This window comes from Gordionus sp. m RMFG-2023, chromosome 2, assembly GCF_954871325.1.
Source record: "Gordionus sp. m RMFG-2023 chromosome 2, tfGorSpeb1-WG-v2, whole genome shotgun sequence".
NCBI lineage: Eukaryota > Metazoa > Nematomorpha > Gordioida > Chordodea > Parachordodidae > Gordionus > Gordionus sp. m RMFG-2023.
The window spans coordinates 19,045,976-19,066,058 of NC_088776.1; the positions used below are offsets into that span (position 1 = coordinate 19,045,976).

Below are 20,083 nucleotides of genomic sequence, written 5' to 3' on the forward strand. Positions count from 1 at the left end.
ATTTCTTCATATTTTTTTTATAAAAATCTCAATTTTATTTACATAATGTGTAATATCAATAAAAAATTTAATAATATCAAAAAAAAATTAACAATCAATATTTATACCGATTTCTTTGGTGGACCAATTTACCATATTATAAGGTATGTTGATTAGTAGCCAATATTATGTAACCCTGGAGATTTTGAGCATAGAAGAATGAAAGAAATAAAGAAAAAGAAAGATTTGAACCTCTATCTTTAAATTCTAATCTGGTTGATATAACCGAGAAAAAAAAATGAAATATTCCAAATTCACAAATTATATTTTTACACCGATCGTTATCTCTTCCCTTGGACATATGCCAAGCGGAACTTTAAAGTTCTTAAAAAATATAGGCGATAAGACAAGAGCCCTTACATCAGAACCAAAAGAATTCTATTTTTTAAAACTAAACCTACATCACTATTTTAAAATATAATTACTCATGTTTTTTGGGAACTTGTAGTCCCACCTCCGTTTTTAAATAATATTGTTTTATTTTATTTTATATTTGATATGTTAATTTTAATATTTATTGTTTAAAATTTATTTAGCGAATAGATATCTATTGAATTGAAAAAAAAGTTTAAAATCTTACATATTATTTTGGCTAAAATCTTAATCAACCGTTTTTAAAAATATGCCCAAATCAGCCGGACGAATTAATGCGTAATTTTTTTATTTTTTTATATTATAGGTATTGAAATTATAAATCTAATTGAAAATAAAATTATAAATTTCCAGTGTCATTAAATATGAGGAATTTGACTTTCCAATTATCATGGATAAATAAATATAAGTGGCTTATCATGACATTGACTTAAAAAATCAAAAAAAGAAACTAAAATGATTTTTTCCGACTAGATTCATTGAAAGCAAGAGTCGGTGAAACTCTTTATTGAACTCTATGATGTTGTATTTGCAGCACTGGAATTTTATATATAAAGCAAGGAAAAAAATTCAGCAGATGCTGAGAATTTTTTGCAGGTCATTATTAAGCCACAATTTTTAACATCTATTCAATGTGTTTATTTTTTATTTAATTATACATATGATTTTAGTAAAATGCTATAATAAATTGATTTGGATTTAAGGGCGGTTATGAATAGAGCAAAGGATTTTGTAGAAATATTAACGAATATCAGAGAGAATATGGATTTTCATGAAATATATGAGAAAGTAAAGGAGATTGCTATAATATGTTTAGGATTTAAATTTTTAAACCTAGAGTAGTTTCCAGACAATCTAAATACTCAATTATTGATGCATCTACGAGGATTTTTATAAAATAAACATTTTTATTCCTTTTATTGATACATTTGTATTTAAATTAAAGGAAAGATAATTTGTCATAATTTTAAAAAAGCTTTTATTTTCTTTTACAGGTTGAGTCTAAACTGTTAATTATGCTTGAAACACGAGAGGATATTAGGAAAATCTCAGAGTTTTATATGATGATTTAGTAGGCTCATATGATAAGTTACTATGTGATGTCTGATTTTCGTACTTGACAGAATAGAGTATTTTTTGAGACCAAAAAATGCTCTGCAGATCCTTTCCATGTATAATTGCACTTTTTTTAGCTACATTACTAATTTAGGTCTATTTTTAAAAACTATAATTTAGGATTTTAGCCAAAATAATATGCATACCTTATAATGTGATAAATTGGTCCACCAAAGAAATCGGTATAAATTTGGTTGTAAATTTTTTGGTTATATTAAATTTTTTATTGATATTACACATTTATTAACTAAAATTGAGATTATTGTAAAAAAAATATAAAGAAATAATTAATAGGAATAACATTCAAAATGACTTCTATTTAATCATTCTTTCTTTTTATACTAATAAATTTATAATAAATTGTAGGTATTAGATATGCGCCGAATTGTCACTGCGCCAAATTGTCGCCGCCCTGAATTGACGCTGCGCCGAATTATCGTCGCGCTAAATTGTCGCCGCCCTGAATTGACGCTGCGCCGAATTATCGTCGCGCTGAATTGTCGCCACGCTGAATTGGCGCTGTGCTGAATTGTCGCCACTCTGAATTGACGCTGCGCCTAATTTTCCGCGCCCAATTGACGTGATACCGCATAGCCAGGAATTTTCTATAATGGGGAGGGTAATATTTTTTAAATTGAGATTATTTCTTTTAGAGGGTTAAAAATTTATTAGATCATCATATAAAATATATTAGAACCAATCATATTTGAAAATATGATAATTTTATAATTAATTATTGGAAAATACTAAACATAAAGGGCGAATATAATACTGAAAAATATTGTAACTATGTAAAACGATAAGTTAATTAGAAACATAATATAAAATTAAGCATTTTATAATTATTTTAAAAGTTGCCAAATATCGTCCATAAATGAAAATTTATCTTTTTTGCGATTGCGCCAATTTTCTAATAATTTAAATTATGTAGGGGACTAGATTTCGATGATTATAGCTAGTCTATTCAACAAATTTTAAGATGTCATACTCTTGATGTAAATTTTTATTCTCAGTAATGATGAAAAGGTTTATTTGTGCTTGTACTAATTGGTATCATTGCCAAAATATACAGTAATTTAATATATTAGGAACACATAAAATATATTTTAAAGTATGAAAAACTTCCATATATTTCTTGGAGGATTATCTAAAAAAATGTATTTTTCATACCATTTAAATTCTAAAATTAATTGGTGAATAAAATTTAGCTAAATATTTAACTTTCGATATCAATATTTGATAAATCTTCAGATTAGAGGGGGTTATGAGATATGGTATTTATAAATTGGATAGAGTTATTTAGATGTATCACAAATCGTTTATTGATTTGAGTCAAAATTATATTTATTTATAATGAACTTCAATTAAGTCCATGTTTATATTGGAACGATTTGTTTGTCGGTAAAGTCAAACCTTGTGAAACTCAAAATCATATAATTTTGCTTTCACTTCATCAATCACATAAATCTCGAGAAATATCTGGTCGATATTATATTTTGGTTTTCTAAGTTGTAATATTGATATATTCGCGATTTTCGTCCAATCCACATTTTTGAAAAATATTGCATAAAATTGTTGGTAAAAAATAATTTATTCCAATGAAAAAAATTGACAGTCATTTTAAATCTATTAATGTATCAGCTTCTGATGAAATGTATGTTTCAGGTGATTCTGTTCTCTAAGGGCATTTTTTGATTGATATTTCTCTTATATAACTCAGTGTCTACGGTTTAGAAAATGTAAGAAAAAAGCTTTAATTTTCGTGAGATAAAATATTAATATACAAGTAATAAATGTCTAAATTAATTTTAACTTTCTGGTAATATCTAGAATAGAACATAACCTATTTGATATAGAATACTTTGCAATTCACAATTCATAAAGCCCTTTTATATTTTTTTTAAATTTTTTGCAATGGATAGGCGCCTGAGCCATTTTATTTTATTTCTCTTTTCTTTTTTTTGGAGGGGGGGGGATTATTTCACACCTATTTCTGGCTACGCGCCTGGAGATATAATATTCATATAATATTATATCCTGATACTTATTTATTATGTCAGATCTCTCCTACTACATAACTTGACGTTAAAATAAATGAGGGGCACTTTACCATTAAAAGAATATTAACATTTAAGAAGGATACAATTATTTATATTTAAAACATAATATAATTGGAGGATGAAAGCGCTCCAATATTTTTAGTTGAACACAGATTAAATTTGATTTTGGAAGATATTTTAAAGAATTTTACCTCTTATATGATTAATATGACTTATAAAGCTCTTCTATGCAGCCATTTTCTATGTATTATCCATGGAATTATTGTCACCATAATCTTTAATCTATGAAAAGTTTACAAACATATAGGCAGGGTTGGGCAAATTTTCAGAAAATTGTATTCGGAGACAGATACAGATACTTTATAAAATTTTGTATTTAAGGTACAAGATACTAGATACTTTAGAAAAATTTCAATAAGATATAAGATACAAGATACTTGTATTTTTTTAAAAAAAAAGTATCTAAGATACAAGATACTTTTTTAAAAACTTTAAATAGTCAAAATCAAAATGTATAAAGCTTTATTTTCTTATCTATAATATAAATTTATAAAAAAATATTTAAAATAAATTGTAGAAAATAACAAATTTATTATAAAGATAATGCGATATTCCATTTAATAATTATATAATTAGTAAATAATAATAAATCAGCATCATATATATCAGCATTATTTTTTAATATTATTAATTTTTAAAATGATTTATCGTTCAATCTTCGACGATTTGGTCTATTAACCATATTAGCAAAGCTAAATTATCTTTCAACGGAGGCTGAGGAAGGTAATATGGTGTTATATTTAATAAATATTTCTTTTATATATTTATAACTATTTAACTTATTTATACTCCCGCCTGTCATCTTTCATATAATTTAGGACCTCTATTTCAATATCATTTATTGAATTATTAGAATTGGATGTGGTACTTTTAAGGAAAAAGTAATCATCATCTTCATCAATTGAAGATTTTGTTGAAGTATTAATTTCAATATTATTTTTAAAAACAATTAAAACTTCATGTAATAACAAATCCTGAAGGTATTTTTTTTATTTTTCACCATCAATCCAACGATTTTTAAAATAGGGATGAGAAATAGTTGCCAAAAATGCACTTTTAAAATTGTTATCAAAATCATATATATTTTTAAATCTTTTATTTAAATAATTTTCTATGGCAATAGCTAATGGTTTGCAAATTGTAGATAGGTTTGAAATTTGTAATTTTTTTTAACGACATTTAAAATTGAAGCTGATTCTTCATAATAACAGTTGATTTCACTCTGTATTTTGTCAATCGCTATAGCCAATGGGGCCATTATATTGCAATATTCTTCTAAATATTGATTTTCAATATCTCTTTTTAGGAAATTCTAATTTTTGACATAATTTAGGAAGTTAGCCTTTAAATTTTAATAAACTATGAAGACTATCATACAAACTATTCCATCTAGTGCAACAAGGTGTAACTAATTGTTTTCCTAAAACTGCTTTGATAAGTTCTGCAGTTTTAGGCCTATTATTTGCATTCCATAGCTTAGTACATTTAGCTATTGCAGGATGATGAATTTTAGAAATGTTAGGAGAATCAATAGCTCTCTTGACATCTGTTGTGGCAATTAGACTTATCGTATGGCACAAACAACGAATGTGTTGAGGCAATGTTATTGAGGCTTCTTTAGACCCTTAAATAAACAAATAAATAATTTTATTTGAATAAAAATTTTTACTAAATTTACAATATCATAATAAATTTTAAAGAAGTATTAAATAATACTTTCAATGATTTCGAATTTTATACATTCATCATCATTGATGTCAAAGTCATTCTCTACAGCTTCCATAGAATATCCAAACTCCTTGAAAGCTTTCTTAAAGTTAGAGCCGTTATCTGTAACAGTTGCTATAACTTTTTCGTCTATACTAAAGTCACGATGAATTTCTTTATTATGATCATCTTGAAGTACTTCAAAAAATTTGCCATTAAGTATGCTTAGTTTAAATTTATTGTTATAATTTTCGGTTGAAGAATCATCTGAAGACGAAGATAAACATATTATTCTATTTTCTTCTTCCATAATTTTAAAATAGACAGATATGAAACGATTCAAATATGGTAGTTCTAATTGTTAGCAAATTGCTATATGACGACCAACGTGTAAAATTAAATTGGAGATAGGGAAGAGATAAATATAGATCTATTGTCTGAATCGCGAAGATTCTTTAGACTCAAACGGTGGAATCTATAGTGCAATATGTAATAATTTTATATATGCCATTAATATAATTTCATATATGGAATGTAATATTTTATATGCACAATTGCGATAAATATATATTTAAATATCTAATATGCATGATTTTAATTGTGCAGTAATTTTAAATGCGCATTTCTTTATATAATAAAATATTAGCCCATCTTAAACATGTAATTATAAGTTTAATCACAAAGGTGTAATAATGTTACCAAAGATATAAGAAATCATCTTAAAAGGGACATAACCCCGAAGGCCCGCAAAATAGGGGATGAAATGTGACTGCTAGAAAAAATTACCCTCGAGGTCGCAGCCTAGCCAGTCCGCTCGGTAAGATTAGTTTCTGAGCGTTTCAGTTTTATATCTGATAAAATTTTGGGAAATTCAATTTTTTATAAAATATTTCTAAACCTTTGGTATTATTTCTGTGGGATAAGTATTTATTATACATTAGGATTTTGTAAACGAGTATTTCAGTTATAATTTTGAGCTATCAAATAGGAGTCATTTGCATTCTAATAAATTACCAAATTATTTTGAATAAAACTGAATTATATAATATGCTATTGTTTAATAAAAATGATAATGGTTAACTTCATAATCACTAAAATGCAGGGGTGTCGCTAGCCTTTACAATCTCAGGGGGCTAAACTAAAAACCCCATACTCCCAATTTTGCGAGCCTTCGATCCGCTATTGTCCAGCCTTCGACCGAGTTTTATCTGATATATTATACTTTTTTAATTGAAATTTGCGTACTTTGAACAATTACTCTAAATTTCTTTTTTTGTCATTTATTATGCAATAAGAGTAATACAATACAAGACATTCCAAAAGATAATTTTTTAACACAAAATATTCATCCATTTATTACAATATTAAATATTTTCGATTGCCGATATAAATTTTTTGTCTAAAGACTACAAGTGATAAAAAAGGTTAATCCCAATTGATAATGATTTTTAAAAACCACACAAGACAACATAATTCTTAGCAACCTACATTGACAAAAGATCATTAAATTAATATAATGTTGTGTCACCATTTTAGACAATTTTTTATAGAATTGACTAATGAGGAAAAATTGACTAACCAAATCATAATTATAGAAAAGGAGAATATTAATCCAAATCATAAAACTATATTATGGAAGCTAAATAAGTAATCGAGAAAATTATTGAAATATAAAATTTCTAAAAGATTATCTTTCATTTTTAATGATAAATAAACGACTAGACAGTTGACCATTATTGCTTATCTAAATTATGCAATCAAATGCTCTAATCAACATGAGTAATCATCCTAAATTATATAACCACACAAATAATATACGTTGGTTAAATTGCAGCCATGGTCATGACACTCATATCAGAATTTATTATGTTAGATAAATTCATAAAACAAAAACACATTATCCAAATATATTGAAGCCTTGAGTTATTTACACGGTAAGGATGCCATATTAGAAATGAATCATTTATTAACTGGAAAATAAGGACCAGAGTGATATGATGAAAGCAATTAAGATCTTATATATATTATTGTCGGACCACTTATAGTTGGTATATTATATCTTAAAATAACAGTAGTTTATAATAATATCCTCATATTAAAAATTTAACTCAAGACTGTTTTTTAACGAAGAAAAATTTATCCTAAAAACAAGTAAAAAAAAGTGAAGGAAAAAAAGATTTCATAAGGATTACATCCATTGTTGGATGAATAATAAAATGTTTACTTTTTAATAATTTTTTTATTAAAAATAAATGATGGCGGTAAAGAATATAATACAAATTATTACTTATATTTATTATCAAAAGCATTGATTAATAAAGTTTATTAAAATATTAACTATAATATATTCTATAACCGTCAAATATGTATGTAAAAGTGGCATTTTACATAAAATTTTGTAATGAATTCTATAGAATAGAGGATTATCAACTATATGTCTTTTTACTTTTTATAAAGAAATTTCTTATACTTGTTTGCACCTTGGAAATATTTTTTGGAAGAGGCATGGTAATTAAATTTAAAAATGAATAATATAGTTGATTAGTGATTTTAACTCGGCTAATTAAAATATTATTTGTAAATTTTCATTTAATAAATAATATATTTATTTAATTAAGGTTATTAAATATTTTAAATAATAAAAATCAATTAAGCTTCAACTATTAATGTTAAATGATATTTAGACATTATGAGTGATATTGATAATCCATTTTTAACACAGAATTCGATTACAAGCTGACACATTTAATAAAAATTTAGATAGTCTTATTAATTTTTAAATAATAAAATCAAATCTATATATAATACATAATCAACTTATGGCGCATTTCTTAAAAAATTACGGTAATAATGAACAAAAAAGAAAGTTCTATTTAAAATTAGCACAATTCTACCTAGCAAAAACAAAAAGGACTATATGTAAAAAAAACAATTTTTTTCAGGAAGCTCAAAGTTTTCAGGGTTGAGCATTGTGCCCCTCCAACCTCGTAACGACATTATTAAGACTTACAAGGAAAAGGGGCATTTCGATATTCTCGAAATGAAATCCTATTTCAGAGACTGTTCCACACAAGACGGGACGAACGATGGTCCTAATGCTGTTAAAGTAAATGTGTAGCGATCAGTAGCGGAAAATAGCTAATTAGTAGAGGTGCCATTTTTTTCAAGTAAAGATGGCTAAAATATATTATTTATTTAGCCACTTTAAAAAAAAATTTAGATTATATTTTAGGAGAAAAATTAATTTTTTAAAATTTGAATGAATAATTGGCTTTGGTTCAGTCTATATGCGCTTGCCAAACAAAAATCTGTCAAGCATTAAGATGAGAGTAAAAAATAATTTTTCCGGCTTTCTTCAAAATGGTATTTTCAAAGAAAACCACGGGGTCGAGGTGATAGTTTTCGGCTAAAAACTCGGTTATCTACCTTTAGGAATAGGTTAAAAAGGGTAAAAATGGAGCTAGACCCAAATATATTCTAATCAGTCTATCAAGAATAAGAAATATTTTCATATTAATAAGATTGATTCTCTTTTATTAATATACACAGACATTAGAATTTCAAAGGAATATATTCGATTTTTTAAAATTTTATTTTTGTGATATATAAATTATTTCAGGGATCCAAACCGAACCTCGTTAAACCGCTAAAAACCGGTATTTTTTATCGAACCTGAACCGAACCTAAACCGCTAAAAAATTCTAGCCGAACCTGAACCGAACCGCTATAATGTCTCTGAACCGGTTCGAGCCTCATGATTTTATGCTTATAAAACAATATGTAAGTTATTATTAGTATATTGAAAAAATTTCAATTACATTCAAATTATTTTAAAAATTATCATCAATCACATTTAATTGATGAGTGTCGGTCATAATTTTTATAAAATTTAGTATAGGCATTTTATAACATTTTTTTAAAATATTTTAAGCTTATAAATTAAAATGCTTAGAGAAAAATTAAATCCAAAATATTATTATAAATGACACATCAAATCTGATATCATATTGACAGTGCCAGCTATCCAAGTTAGTGTGGAAAGATACTTTTCAACAATTAAATTTATACTATCTCCTTATAAATGTAATTTGAGTGAGACGAATTTTGAAAATATATTAATTGTGCGGCTTAATAAAAAAATTTAAGTAAAAAAAGTAAAATATTGTTCATATTAAATAATCATTGATATATATTCTTATTTTTATATTTATAAATTAAATATTATAATGTGCAATTAAAAAAATGAAGATTTTATACATGTGTTTTTTATTTTAATGATAAAATAAAAAAATATTTTCCCTATACATAATTCGAATGTAGGTTTGAATACAAAAGTGCCGATATTTTAATTTTTTACGAACCGAACCTTGAACCGCATATTTTATCTAAACCTGAACCAAACCGATATTCGTTTCGGTTTGGATTCCTGCATTATTTTACCTTTAAATGAAGCTCATATTTTATTAGTCAGCTTAATAATCGAACAAAAGTTTGATTTAAATCGTACAAATTGACTTTTATTCAGGCACCAATCTTGTAATGAAAAAATTTAAATAATGGTAAGGCTAAATGTAAAGCAAATATGATTTTATTTAATATAATCAAGAAAATCGTAATTTTTTAGCGCATAATTGGTTACGAGAACCCAAGAGAGATTCCAACTCAGGTAAAGGATTAAAAAAATTTTCACCATCACCTTCGGTAAAATCAATTTTCTTTTATCTTATTTGCGACTAAGAATTAAATTTTAATAAAAATTATATAAGTTTACTGATAGTGATAAATGTACAAATTTTCGATTTATTATTTTAAAGTTTTAAATGCTCTGCAAATATAACTAATATTGATAAATCTACTAATTTTCAAATAATATAACTAAAAATTTACCGCTTAATTTCAAATGTTCTTTAAAATAAATAATCATTTTAAAATGAAAATCTCTTTGAGAATGCATAAACAAGATTTTACGCTCAAATTTTACCTAAAATTCCAAATCTTTTGTGATTTTTATTACAAATTTAAATTTTATTTTCTTTAAAAAATATCAATTTGTGATCCTCAAATATTTTTAGCTTGTTCGTAAATAACTTACAATTTATTGATTGACGTTATATATTTATTTTATTATAAACTTTAGTATATAATCTTTAACAATAAATGTATTAAAATTTAAGCGAGTATTAAAATAGGTAAGCATCTGTTTCAATAGGCTTATCCATGACTCCATTGGTTTTAGCTATTATCTGTTCAATATTCAGAGCTTCGCCTAAATTTATAAAAAATGTTATTATAAATAGTATTATGTTTAATATGTTATATTATATTATAATAATATAAATTATATATAATATATATCAGAGACCTGAAGAGGTACCATTTGTACGGCCCAGCTAGGATTTAATTTCAGGCCAGGCCTGGATTTTTTTAAAATATATTTTATTTATTTTTGATTTTTACAGCTAATAATGGCGATTTCAAATATTTGGTTTTAAAATATAGGCCATGCCCGGATATTTTTATTAAAAAAATTTTCAGGCCCGGCCCGGGTAAATTTAAAAAATTAAAATACGGCCTGGCCGGGCTTGTAGGTCTCTGATATATATACTTCATCATAATTTTATTCCATCATATGTTAAAATATAAGAAAATAAGATTCAAATATGAAAGGATTATTATATATATAAAAATATTTTTAAAAAAAGTTAGGTTAGCTCCTTAGGAAGGAGCTTCCAATGAAACTGATATAATTTAATTTATGAATGGCAATGAGAGTTTTTGCCGAGTTGATTTACAAACAATGCAATTTCTCAAAATGATTGAATGAAATATAAAAAAAAGGAGCAGTTTATGTATAATATATAATATAAAAACGTGACATTATTATTTCATAAATTTATAAGGTTAGGTTTAATTTTCTTTTGGATGATAATTCATTAATTATTTGTGAAATACTAGGCGTTAATTTGCGATAAATATATAAAAGTGTTAGTCCATTTAAACTATTTTTGTATGTAGTTTTCCTCAATTTGAAAAGGCCCTTTCGTTTGTAGAGATTGTTATAGGAAGACACGCCAGTATTTTGGGATATACTTAGTATTTTGAGTTCCGCCTCCGCCATATGATATGAACTGGCTGCTGGCTAATCCCTATTATTCGTAGTAGCATGGGTTTATTAAACTTTTATTTTACTTTAATGGTAGGTGAAGAATTTGTGCACAGTCATCATAAACTTGCAAGAATTTACCCAACTATGAGCCGGAGAAAATCTGATTGTGGCAGGAGCGAATAAAATATTGAAAGCAATAGTAGCCTATTACTACACAAATAATTGATGAATTATCAAGCTCCAAAATAAAATCAAATCTAATATTAAAAATTAATGTCACATTTCTATAATAGATATGTATTATATTTTAGGGCTGTGCATATATTAAATATAAGATAGGCACCGATATTTACTGTTTTCAAAATATATTAATCGGGCCGATATTTTTTATTGCTTTCGGTTATTTTATGATTGTATATATAATCGTATAATTTTTTTTATTTTATAAATAATTTCATAATAAATTAATGAAAGGAACTAAAATACAATTTTTTAGTTATAATGTTTAAAAAATTTTGCACTATTTTTTGTTATATTTTCTGCAACAAGAAAACGATTTTAAAATATAATATCTATATAGGGTTAGGAGTAAATTAATCAAGCTTATTGATTTTGCCCACAAATGGCAGAAAAGTTTGGACTTCTATTGGCAAAATTTAGAGGCTTAGGCAGTATTATTTTGACTAAAATTTTGATTTAGCCCTCTTCCCATAAACATTGAAAATATTTTAAATGATATTATTAACTTTTGGAGAATAAAAAAATAAAAATACACGTAATCATCCGTGAAGGTTAGTTGGTTTTTTTCAAAATATAAAATACTGACATTTTTATGACAATGATACAAAGATAGGTGGTATTTAAAAATATAAAAAATAAATATCGAATCGGTATCGGATAGGTTTTTTTTAGAAAATTGTGGATTGGCACAGTCCTATTAAATATTATAAGCAAACTAATAAAAAATATATATACTACTGAGAGTTTACTTTTAATTTTAGCCCTTTATCCATTTTCCTATTTATTCCATACTATAGCTTATTTTTTGATATCTTCTCGGTGCGCAATTTTATACATTTTAAATAATGATAAGTTATTTATCAAAACAAACCTCCCCTTCCTACGAAATATTAGTTAGTGATATAAGCTATAAGAGATCAGACTATCGGATCGTTCGACGGCGCGCACTTCAACACACAGATCAAAACAATTTTTAAAACAACAAGCCCCAAGATATATTCAACATTTCAATTGCTTTATTCTAAAATAGCAGAATTAACCCCAAATAGTAATTATTTTAATCGACACCAATGACATTTGACTAATTTATTATGACCAAAAGAAGTTAAAATATTTAACTTACTTATTTTATTATGAGAAAGATTTTTGGCTCTCAGATAATCTTATTTACTGGAAAAATTGATAAAAAACGTTTATTCATGGGCGAATAGTATGGTGACCAGAATAAACAAATTACATAATATATTAATATTTAAAGGATTACCGGATTTGATTCCATAATTAATATTAAGGCCTTCTGGATTGGAGGGCGTAATACAATCGGTGTCTACTTCTTTTCTTAAGCATTTATCTATGTCGATGGAAGAGAAAAATGCTACGGACTTTTTTAAAATGTAAATTGATAAAAAAATTATTTAAAAAAGTGACTAATCAAAATCAAGAGCGTATAGCCAGTGTTGTTTCGAAAGTATTGTGCATAAAAGAATGTTAATCGAAGTTAGAGGTGGGCGCGGGCCGTAAAAGACGTGATTGGGCGTGACGGCCCTCCCAAAATTTTTTCCGGGCGTGAACATAAATTTCCAGTGAATCACGGATATTTTAATTTTTAAAATTGTTTTTTTTTAAATATAAATTTGCAATTTATAATTGTAATATATATTTTCTAATTTAATTCTTTTTTGAAAAAGAATAATCTTTGAAAGGAAAAAATCTTCCTCATTTTATAAACAACATCCGGTATCATTCCGTTAGTTCTATTTTTTTTTATGTTTAGGTGTTTTATCGCGAGACTTTTTTCTAAATTTTGCTTAAGCATTTTACAGAAAAGTCAGTTATATTTTATTTGTAAAGATTTTCGATCTTTAAATGCAACAGAAAGTGAAGGATTTTACAAGCTAGGCCAAGAGTTAATAAATGTTGGTGTTACATATGGACAACAAAATATAAAAGGTATACTTGTGAGCAGGAAAACTCTCAAGTATACTATAGCTCTAAAAATATATATGAAATTAAGATTAAAAGCATGATCAATAATAATTACTTGTTCATAACCACTGATTTTTGGACGGATGACTATAAACAAAGTTTTTTTTAACCATTACAGGACATATTATCATTAAGGAATTTGAATTAAAAGAATTTGTTTTGACCACAAGGGAAATCAAAATAGGCATCAATATTATAAGTATAGTCAATTCAATTTTAGAATAATACACAGAAGTAGATAATTATTTAAATAAATGTAGTTGTGTGACTGATAACGGAGCAAATCTTATAAATGCATTCAAAGATGACGAAACGCTAGCATGTATATGCCATATACTAAATAATATTATGCATCATATTTTTGACAATTGTTTAACTGAAATATCCTTAAATATAAATGGTGTAAAATAATAGTATAATATTTCAAATAATCTACAGCTAATAGCAAGCTAAACCACAAAACAATATGTAATAACTGAAACTCTGTATATATCATGATATAAAGTTTCTTAAAGGTGTACTTGTTTAGCAAGCAAGAATTAAATAGTTTAGCCACAATTGATATTAAATCATACTCGAGTTAGATAAATTTTTATTAATATTTAAAGAATGTTCGGATAATCCGAGCGCAGATTCTCGTCCAACAATAAATGAAGTTTATCTATGGAAACAAAAATTAGTAAAATTTTGGTAACCTTCTGAATGTGATACAATAATAATCAAAACCTTAAAAAACAGGACAAGATTCTTTTAAAAGAAAGATCTATTATGCAGCCACTACATAAGGTAGGCTTAATTCTAGATCCGAATTTCAAAAGTCTTAAGTTTTTAATAGAAGAAAAGGATGATATATATAAAACAACTTTAAAAATGCTAAATGGTATAAAATTAGTTGATATGCATAATACCAACTATCATTTATAACTTTCCTAATTTATACTAAACTCATAAAAAACCGTATATTCTAAATGGTCAACTATCATTTATAACTTTTTTTAATTCATCCAACATCATAAAAGACTGTATATTCTAAATAAAAATTTAGAGAATTTCTAGATGATTCTGATGAAGCATCAACATCTTCGATGAAAGCTGTGAAGATGAACTTAAAAGATTCATCGCTTATAGGACAAATAACAAGACAATATTTTGAAGTTTTGGAAGCAGGAATATTCATTTCCTTTTTTGAGAAAATTAGCGAGCAATATTTTGTCAGCCCCGGAAAAGTTCGGCTTCTAGTGAAAGGTTATTTTCTGTAACCAATCTCTTATTAGAGGAAAGGCGTACACATTGAAATAAAAAGATGGACATTCTTCTTTTTCTCAATAAAAATTTTGATATATTTATTTTTTGTTATTAATATGAATTATGAAATAAATAAAATAAATTCAAAAAATATAAAATAATAGCAATAGTTTTGTAAAATTTAAAAAACCATGAATTTTCGGGCGTGACGAGTGTGAATTAAATTATTGCCTTTCGTGAGCGGGCGGGACGGGTCGAAATTTTTATAGTGGTTAGCGTGAATGGCGTGAAATTTTTTTTATTGCAACCGTGAGCAGGTGGGCCATGAATAAAAAATTAGGCCCGTGCCCACCTATAATCGAAGTCAATTAAAGTAATCCAATAAATACTTTATTATAGAAGAGAGAGTTTTGTAATTTATTTGAATATCCAAACGGATATTATATCCCTACTAGGGGTGCCTATTGATGTAAACCAAATGTTCATATTCATAATAAATTAAAATCATTAATCGGGATAATTGATTCATTGAAATAAAAAACTGAAGAGTTCCATGTAAAACATTTTCTGGTAACTAACGGTATCTCGGGGAAATTTTTCATCTTTTTTTATAAATTTATTTTTTATTTATTGTTGTTATTTTTAATTATAGCTTTTTTAAAAGACCGTAATTATAATGGAATATCTTATTTTTATCGATATCATAAATTGTTATACAAGAACCATAGCTTTTTTAAAAGACCACGAACTTCTAGATAATCACACGTGTTGTAATAATAATATGATAATGGAGAGAAATAATATACAAGCAGCAATTCTATATGGAAGGGTTTAACAATATATTATTTTTTAAATTTATTTTATTAATTAGGCTCTATACTTGAAAATGTTAATATCCCTGTTAACAAATTTATACATCTAATATATCTTTTTGTGTCCTTGACGTCAATATCCGACAGCCTTCCTTTAATAGAGTTAGCACAATGTACCATTGGAAAATGGTATATATTTATTTGTAAAATTTGTCAATAAGTATTTTTTAGGTATGCTATATTTAGAAAGATTTGCTGCCATACACAGGCAATTAATTTTGACAAAATAGGGGGCCCTGGGCATGTGATTGAAATAAATGAATCCCATATTTTTAAAAGGAAAAATATTAACAAGCATACCCAGAAATGGAAAAAAATCTTCAACTCATTTGTATATATGTCAATACAGTTATTTTCGCAAAATTAAAAATATGTCCAATTTAAATAAATTAATTAAATTTTTAAATGATATAAATATGTATAAAACTATTTTTGTTTTTCCTTAAAATTATATATATCTATATTATCATTGTTTATTGAAATAAATTGGTTAATTATCTAGAATTTGATTGAAAATTTTAAGAAAAAAAATTATATATATAACTATATTATCAGTGTTTATTCAAATAAATTGGTTATTTATCTAGAATTTGATTGAAAATTTCAAGAAAAAATCTTAATTCTCTAGTATATTATGATTATATTTTTATCTTAAATATTTAGTATTTGATTCAAAATTTTAAATTAAATTGAAAATTTTTAGAATGAATCTTAAATAATTGAAAATTTCAAGAAAAAATCTTAATTCTCTAGTATATTATGATTATATAGTTTTAGAAAATTTAAATTTTAAGAAAAAAATCTTAAATATCTAGTATTTGAAAAATTTTAAATGAATCTTAAATAATTGAAAATTTTAAGAATAAATCTTAAATAGAATTTTAAATAATTGAAAATTTCAAGAAAAAATCTTAATTCTCTAGTATATTATGAATATCTAGTTTTATCTATTTTTTTTATTTATTAATAAAAAAAATAAATAAAAATAATAAAAAAAATATTTAAAAAAAAACAATAAAAAAAATAATAATATCGAAAATTTCCCCGAGATACCGTTAGTTACCCATTTTCTTTATATACTTATTTCTGACATGACCAATTAACACAAATCTTCATGCTTATGATGCGTTTGGTAAATTTTGCCACAAACTAAGCAATATTATTTTTGACAACTATATTTGGGGTTACTTTATCTCTAGCCATTCATTTTTTTTATATAACGAAGATGTTAAGGGGCTTTCCTTTTTCGGTAGACTATGTATCTTTAGATGCGCAATTATATTCAAGATTAAGGTTTATATACGTTAATGGTTGTGACTTATAAGAGAGAACTACAAATGTAACATATAAATAGGAAAAAAAGAGATTGGTTCAATGACATAACCTAATCGTTATTAATCATAAAATGTAGATTCAAATTTTCCTAATAAAAATTATTGCATTAAGCCAGATACCACATGCAAAATCTACCAAGTTAGCCTAAAGCCATGTAAAATCAACCAGTGTTTCGGACGATTTTCTATAAGATGGCATGATAACTTATGTTGTCAGTAGTGTTGTTAAACGGCTCGTTTTGAGCCGTTTTTGAAAAACAGATAACTCTATATTTAGGCCAGAAAAAAATTGCTTAAGCCTCCAGATTTCGTAAATAGCTATCTAGACTTTGTACCGTCTATGAAATCTTCAGGCATGCGTAATAGTTTTCTGGATAAAATACTGAGTTAACCGATTTTAAAAATCGGCTCAAAATGAACCGTTTAACAACACTAGTTATTAGACATGATAACTTATGTTGTAAATTTAAATCTTCGAACCTTAAAAAATATGTCTATAAAGCCAAAAATCGTGCAACCCGTGATTTTAATCTTATTTATTTTAAAAATATGTAGTAAAAGTCACATACTATATATCATTGTGTAGCTCTTAACATTATAAACAAGGTATATTCTTATTTCTGGTAAAATTTATTTGAGAAGCAACTATTTTTGGGTGCAAAGGCTGACTGGAAAGTTATCTTTATATTTTACCATTTTTAAAAATATTTAATTAATAGAGGCGTTAAATGTAATACTATGATAAAGGAGAGAGAGAGAATAAAATAAAAGTTAAAGAAAATATCGAGGAAAGTAGAAAAGCAAATCTAGGGGAGAGAAGGCAATGTTGGAGGTATAGGAGATTATTCGATAGAAGAGATAAAGTTCAGATAGGGGAATAATTACTGTAGCAAGCCTTTATATGCTAACTAAATAAATTATTAAAAATACCTTGAAAATTCTAAAAGCCATTTATAGAATAGAATATTTTGTTCTTTAGAAAATAATATGCAGAAATATTTGCTAAAATGCCAATTAAAAAAATCTATAGCTAATCATAAACTATATCAATTAATACCTTAAAAAAACAATTAATATTAAAATTACTTTATGTCAACTCAACTAGATCTATTCAAAAACATATCAAATAGAAAATGATTTAATTCGTTAGAATAAAAATTTATAAATGGCGTTAATATTCTTGATTATAATTGCATCATAGAATAGCAGAGTTGGGCAGTATCGAGGATATTTGTATCTAGATACAAATTATTTAAAAGTATCTATATCCTAATCAATTTTGTATTCAAAAAGATACAGATACTTTAAATAATTTTAAATTAATCCGAATTTAGATATTTAAAGATAATGTATGATATATGACGTTGGTCGTCATATAGCAATTTGCAAACAACTACCATATTTTATTTGAATCGTTTTATATCCATCTATTTTATGATTGATAATGGAATTAAAATGATATATATACATCGATGAAAAGAATAAGAAAATAAATATTGATAAAAAAAGAGATTATTAATTTTAACACTAGGCCAAAATATAATCAACATGATAGTACATAGTACAACATTTAATCCACCTTTCATATGTATTTTTTTTTAATTTTTACACATATTCTTAAAATATATTTATTTTTATAAAATAAATAGATGACTATTATATTGCATTTATATCTCAGTAAATATTATATTTGATTTTCATTATTATTAATTATAAAATTTTAGCGGGTAATAATTAGAATTATTTATAAATAAGACAATAGTTTTTTTCATAAATATCATAATATTATAATATAAATACATTCTGTCTAATTTTATCATTTCAAAATAGAATTTTTACAAAAAAATTAGGGCAATGCAAAATATGACCTTGGTTGCAAATTTATTAAATAAATCTCTAATATAAAATATTTTATTTTTGTTTCAGTGATAGAGTCGTCATCTGGAATCATATAAAAATTATATTAACCATCATGAAATATTACACAAACAGAAAAAAAGAAAGGAAATTGTGAAAACTGCGAAATAATTAACTCAAAAAACGCTAGAATTTTCAAATGATAAAAAGAAAAAAATATCTCAAGAAAAATTTAATAATTTATTAACTTCATTTGCTGCTAAAGGGATGCATCCATTATATATAGTTGAGCAAAAAGAATTTGTTAAAATGATGGAAGATAAATTTAATTTTTTTCTCTAATCCTTATCTCTTCTACTTGTCAATTCATTAGAAATATTATCTTGTATTCGATTACCATTATCAATTAGAATTTTCTCGAAGATATTTGCAAAGAAGAATTGATGAAAGCTTCAAATATGAAAGTGTTAATTTAAAACAGTTAATGAAAGCTCAGATATATATCTGCGCTACTGCAGATATTTGGTCATCTAAGACTAGAAGCTTTCTTGGAATGACTTGTCACTGGATAATGAAATCATATGCTATTTTATTAATAAATTCAATTAAATAAATATTTAAATAAGCTCCCAAACGATAGTTTACAAAGACAATCTCGGGCTCTTGTTGTAAGAAGATTTTTGGGAAGCCACACATATGATAAAATAGCAAAGTTAGTTGATGAAATCCATCGTGACTTTGGAATTGATGAAAAATTTATAGAAACTGTGACAGACAACGGATTTAATTTTATCAAAGCTTTTAAGCTTGGATATTCTATGGAAGAAGGTGTGGAGAATGACCTTGACATCAATTAAGATGAATGTATAGAATTAGAAGTCATTGAAAATATTATTTTACTTCTTTTATTGTAAAAAATGATATGGTAAATTTAATAAAAGATTTTATTCAAATAAAATTATTTATTTGTATATATTTAAGGGTCTAAAGAAAAATCAATATCATTGCCTCAGCACATTCGTTGTCTATGCCATAAGATGAGTCTTATTGCCACTACAGATGTCGAGAAAACTATTAAGGATTCTCCTA

General features: G+C 25.5%; 1 protein-coding gene across 1 annotated transcript in view; it reads right to left on the bottom strand.

Annotated features, from left to right (window-relative positions):
- Positions 1 to 10,463: 10,463 nt before the first annotated feature.
- Positions 10,464 to 20,083, bottom strand: part of LOC135924154 (DNA polymerase subunit gamma-1-like) — a 28,298-nt gene continuing 18,678 nt past the window's right edge. Inside the window, exons 16-17 of the mRNA XM_065459204.1 lie at positions 12,965 to 13,082; positions 10,464 to 10,620 (exon numbers count right to left, since the gene is read on the bottom strand). Of these exons, the coding sequence (XP_065315276.1) occupies positions 10,535 to 10,620; positions 12,965 to 13,082 (204 nt within the window). The 3' untranslated portion in view covers positions 10,464 to 10,534. The remainder of the gene's footprint in view (positions 10,621 to 12,964; positions 13,083 to 20,083) is intronic.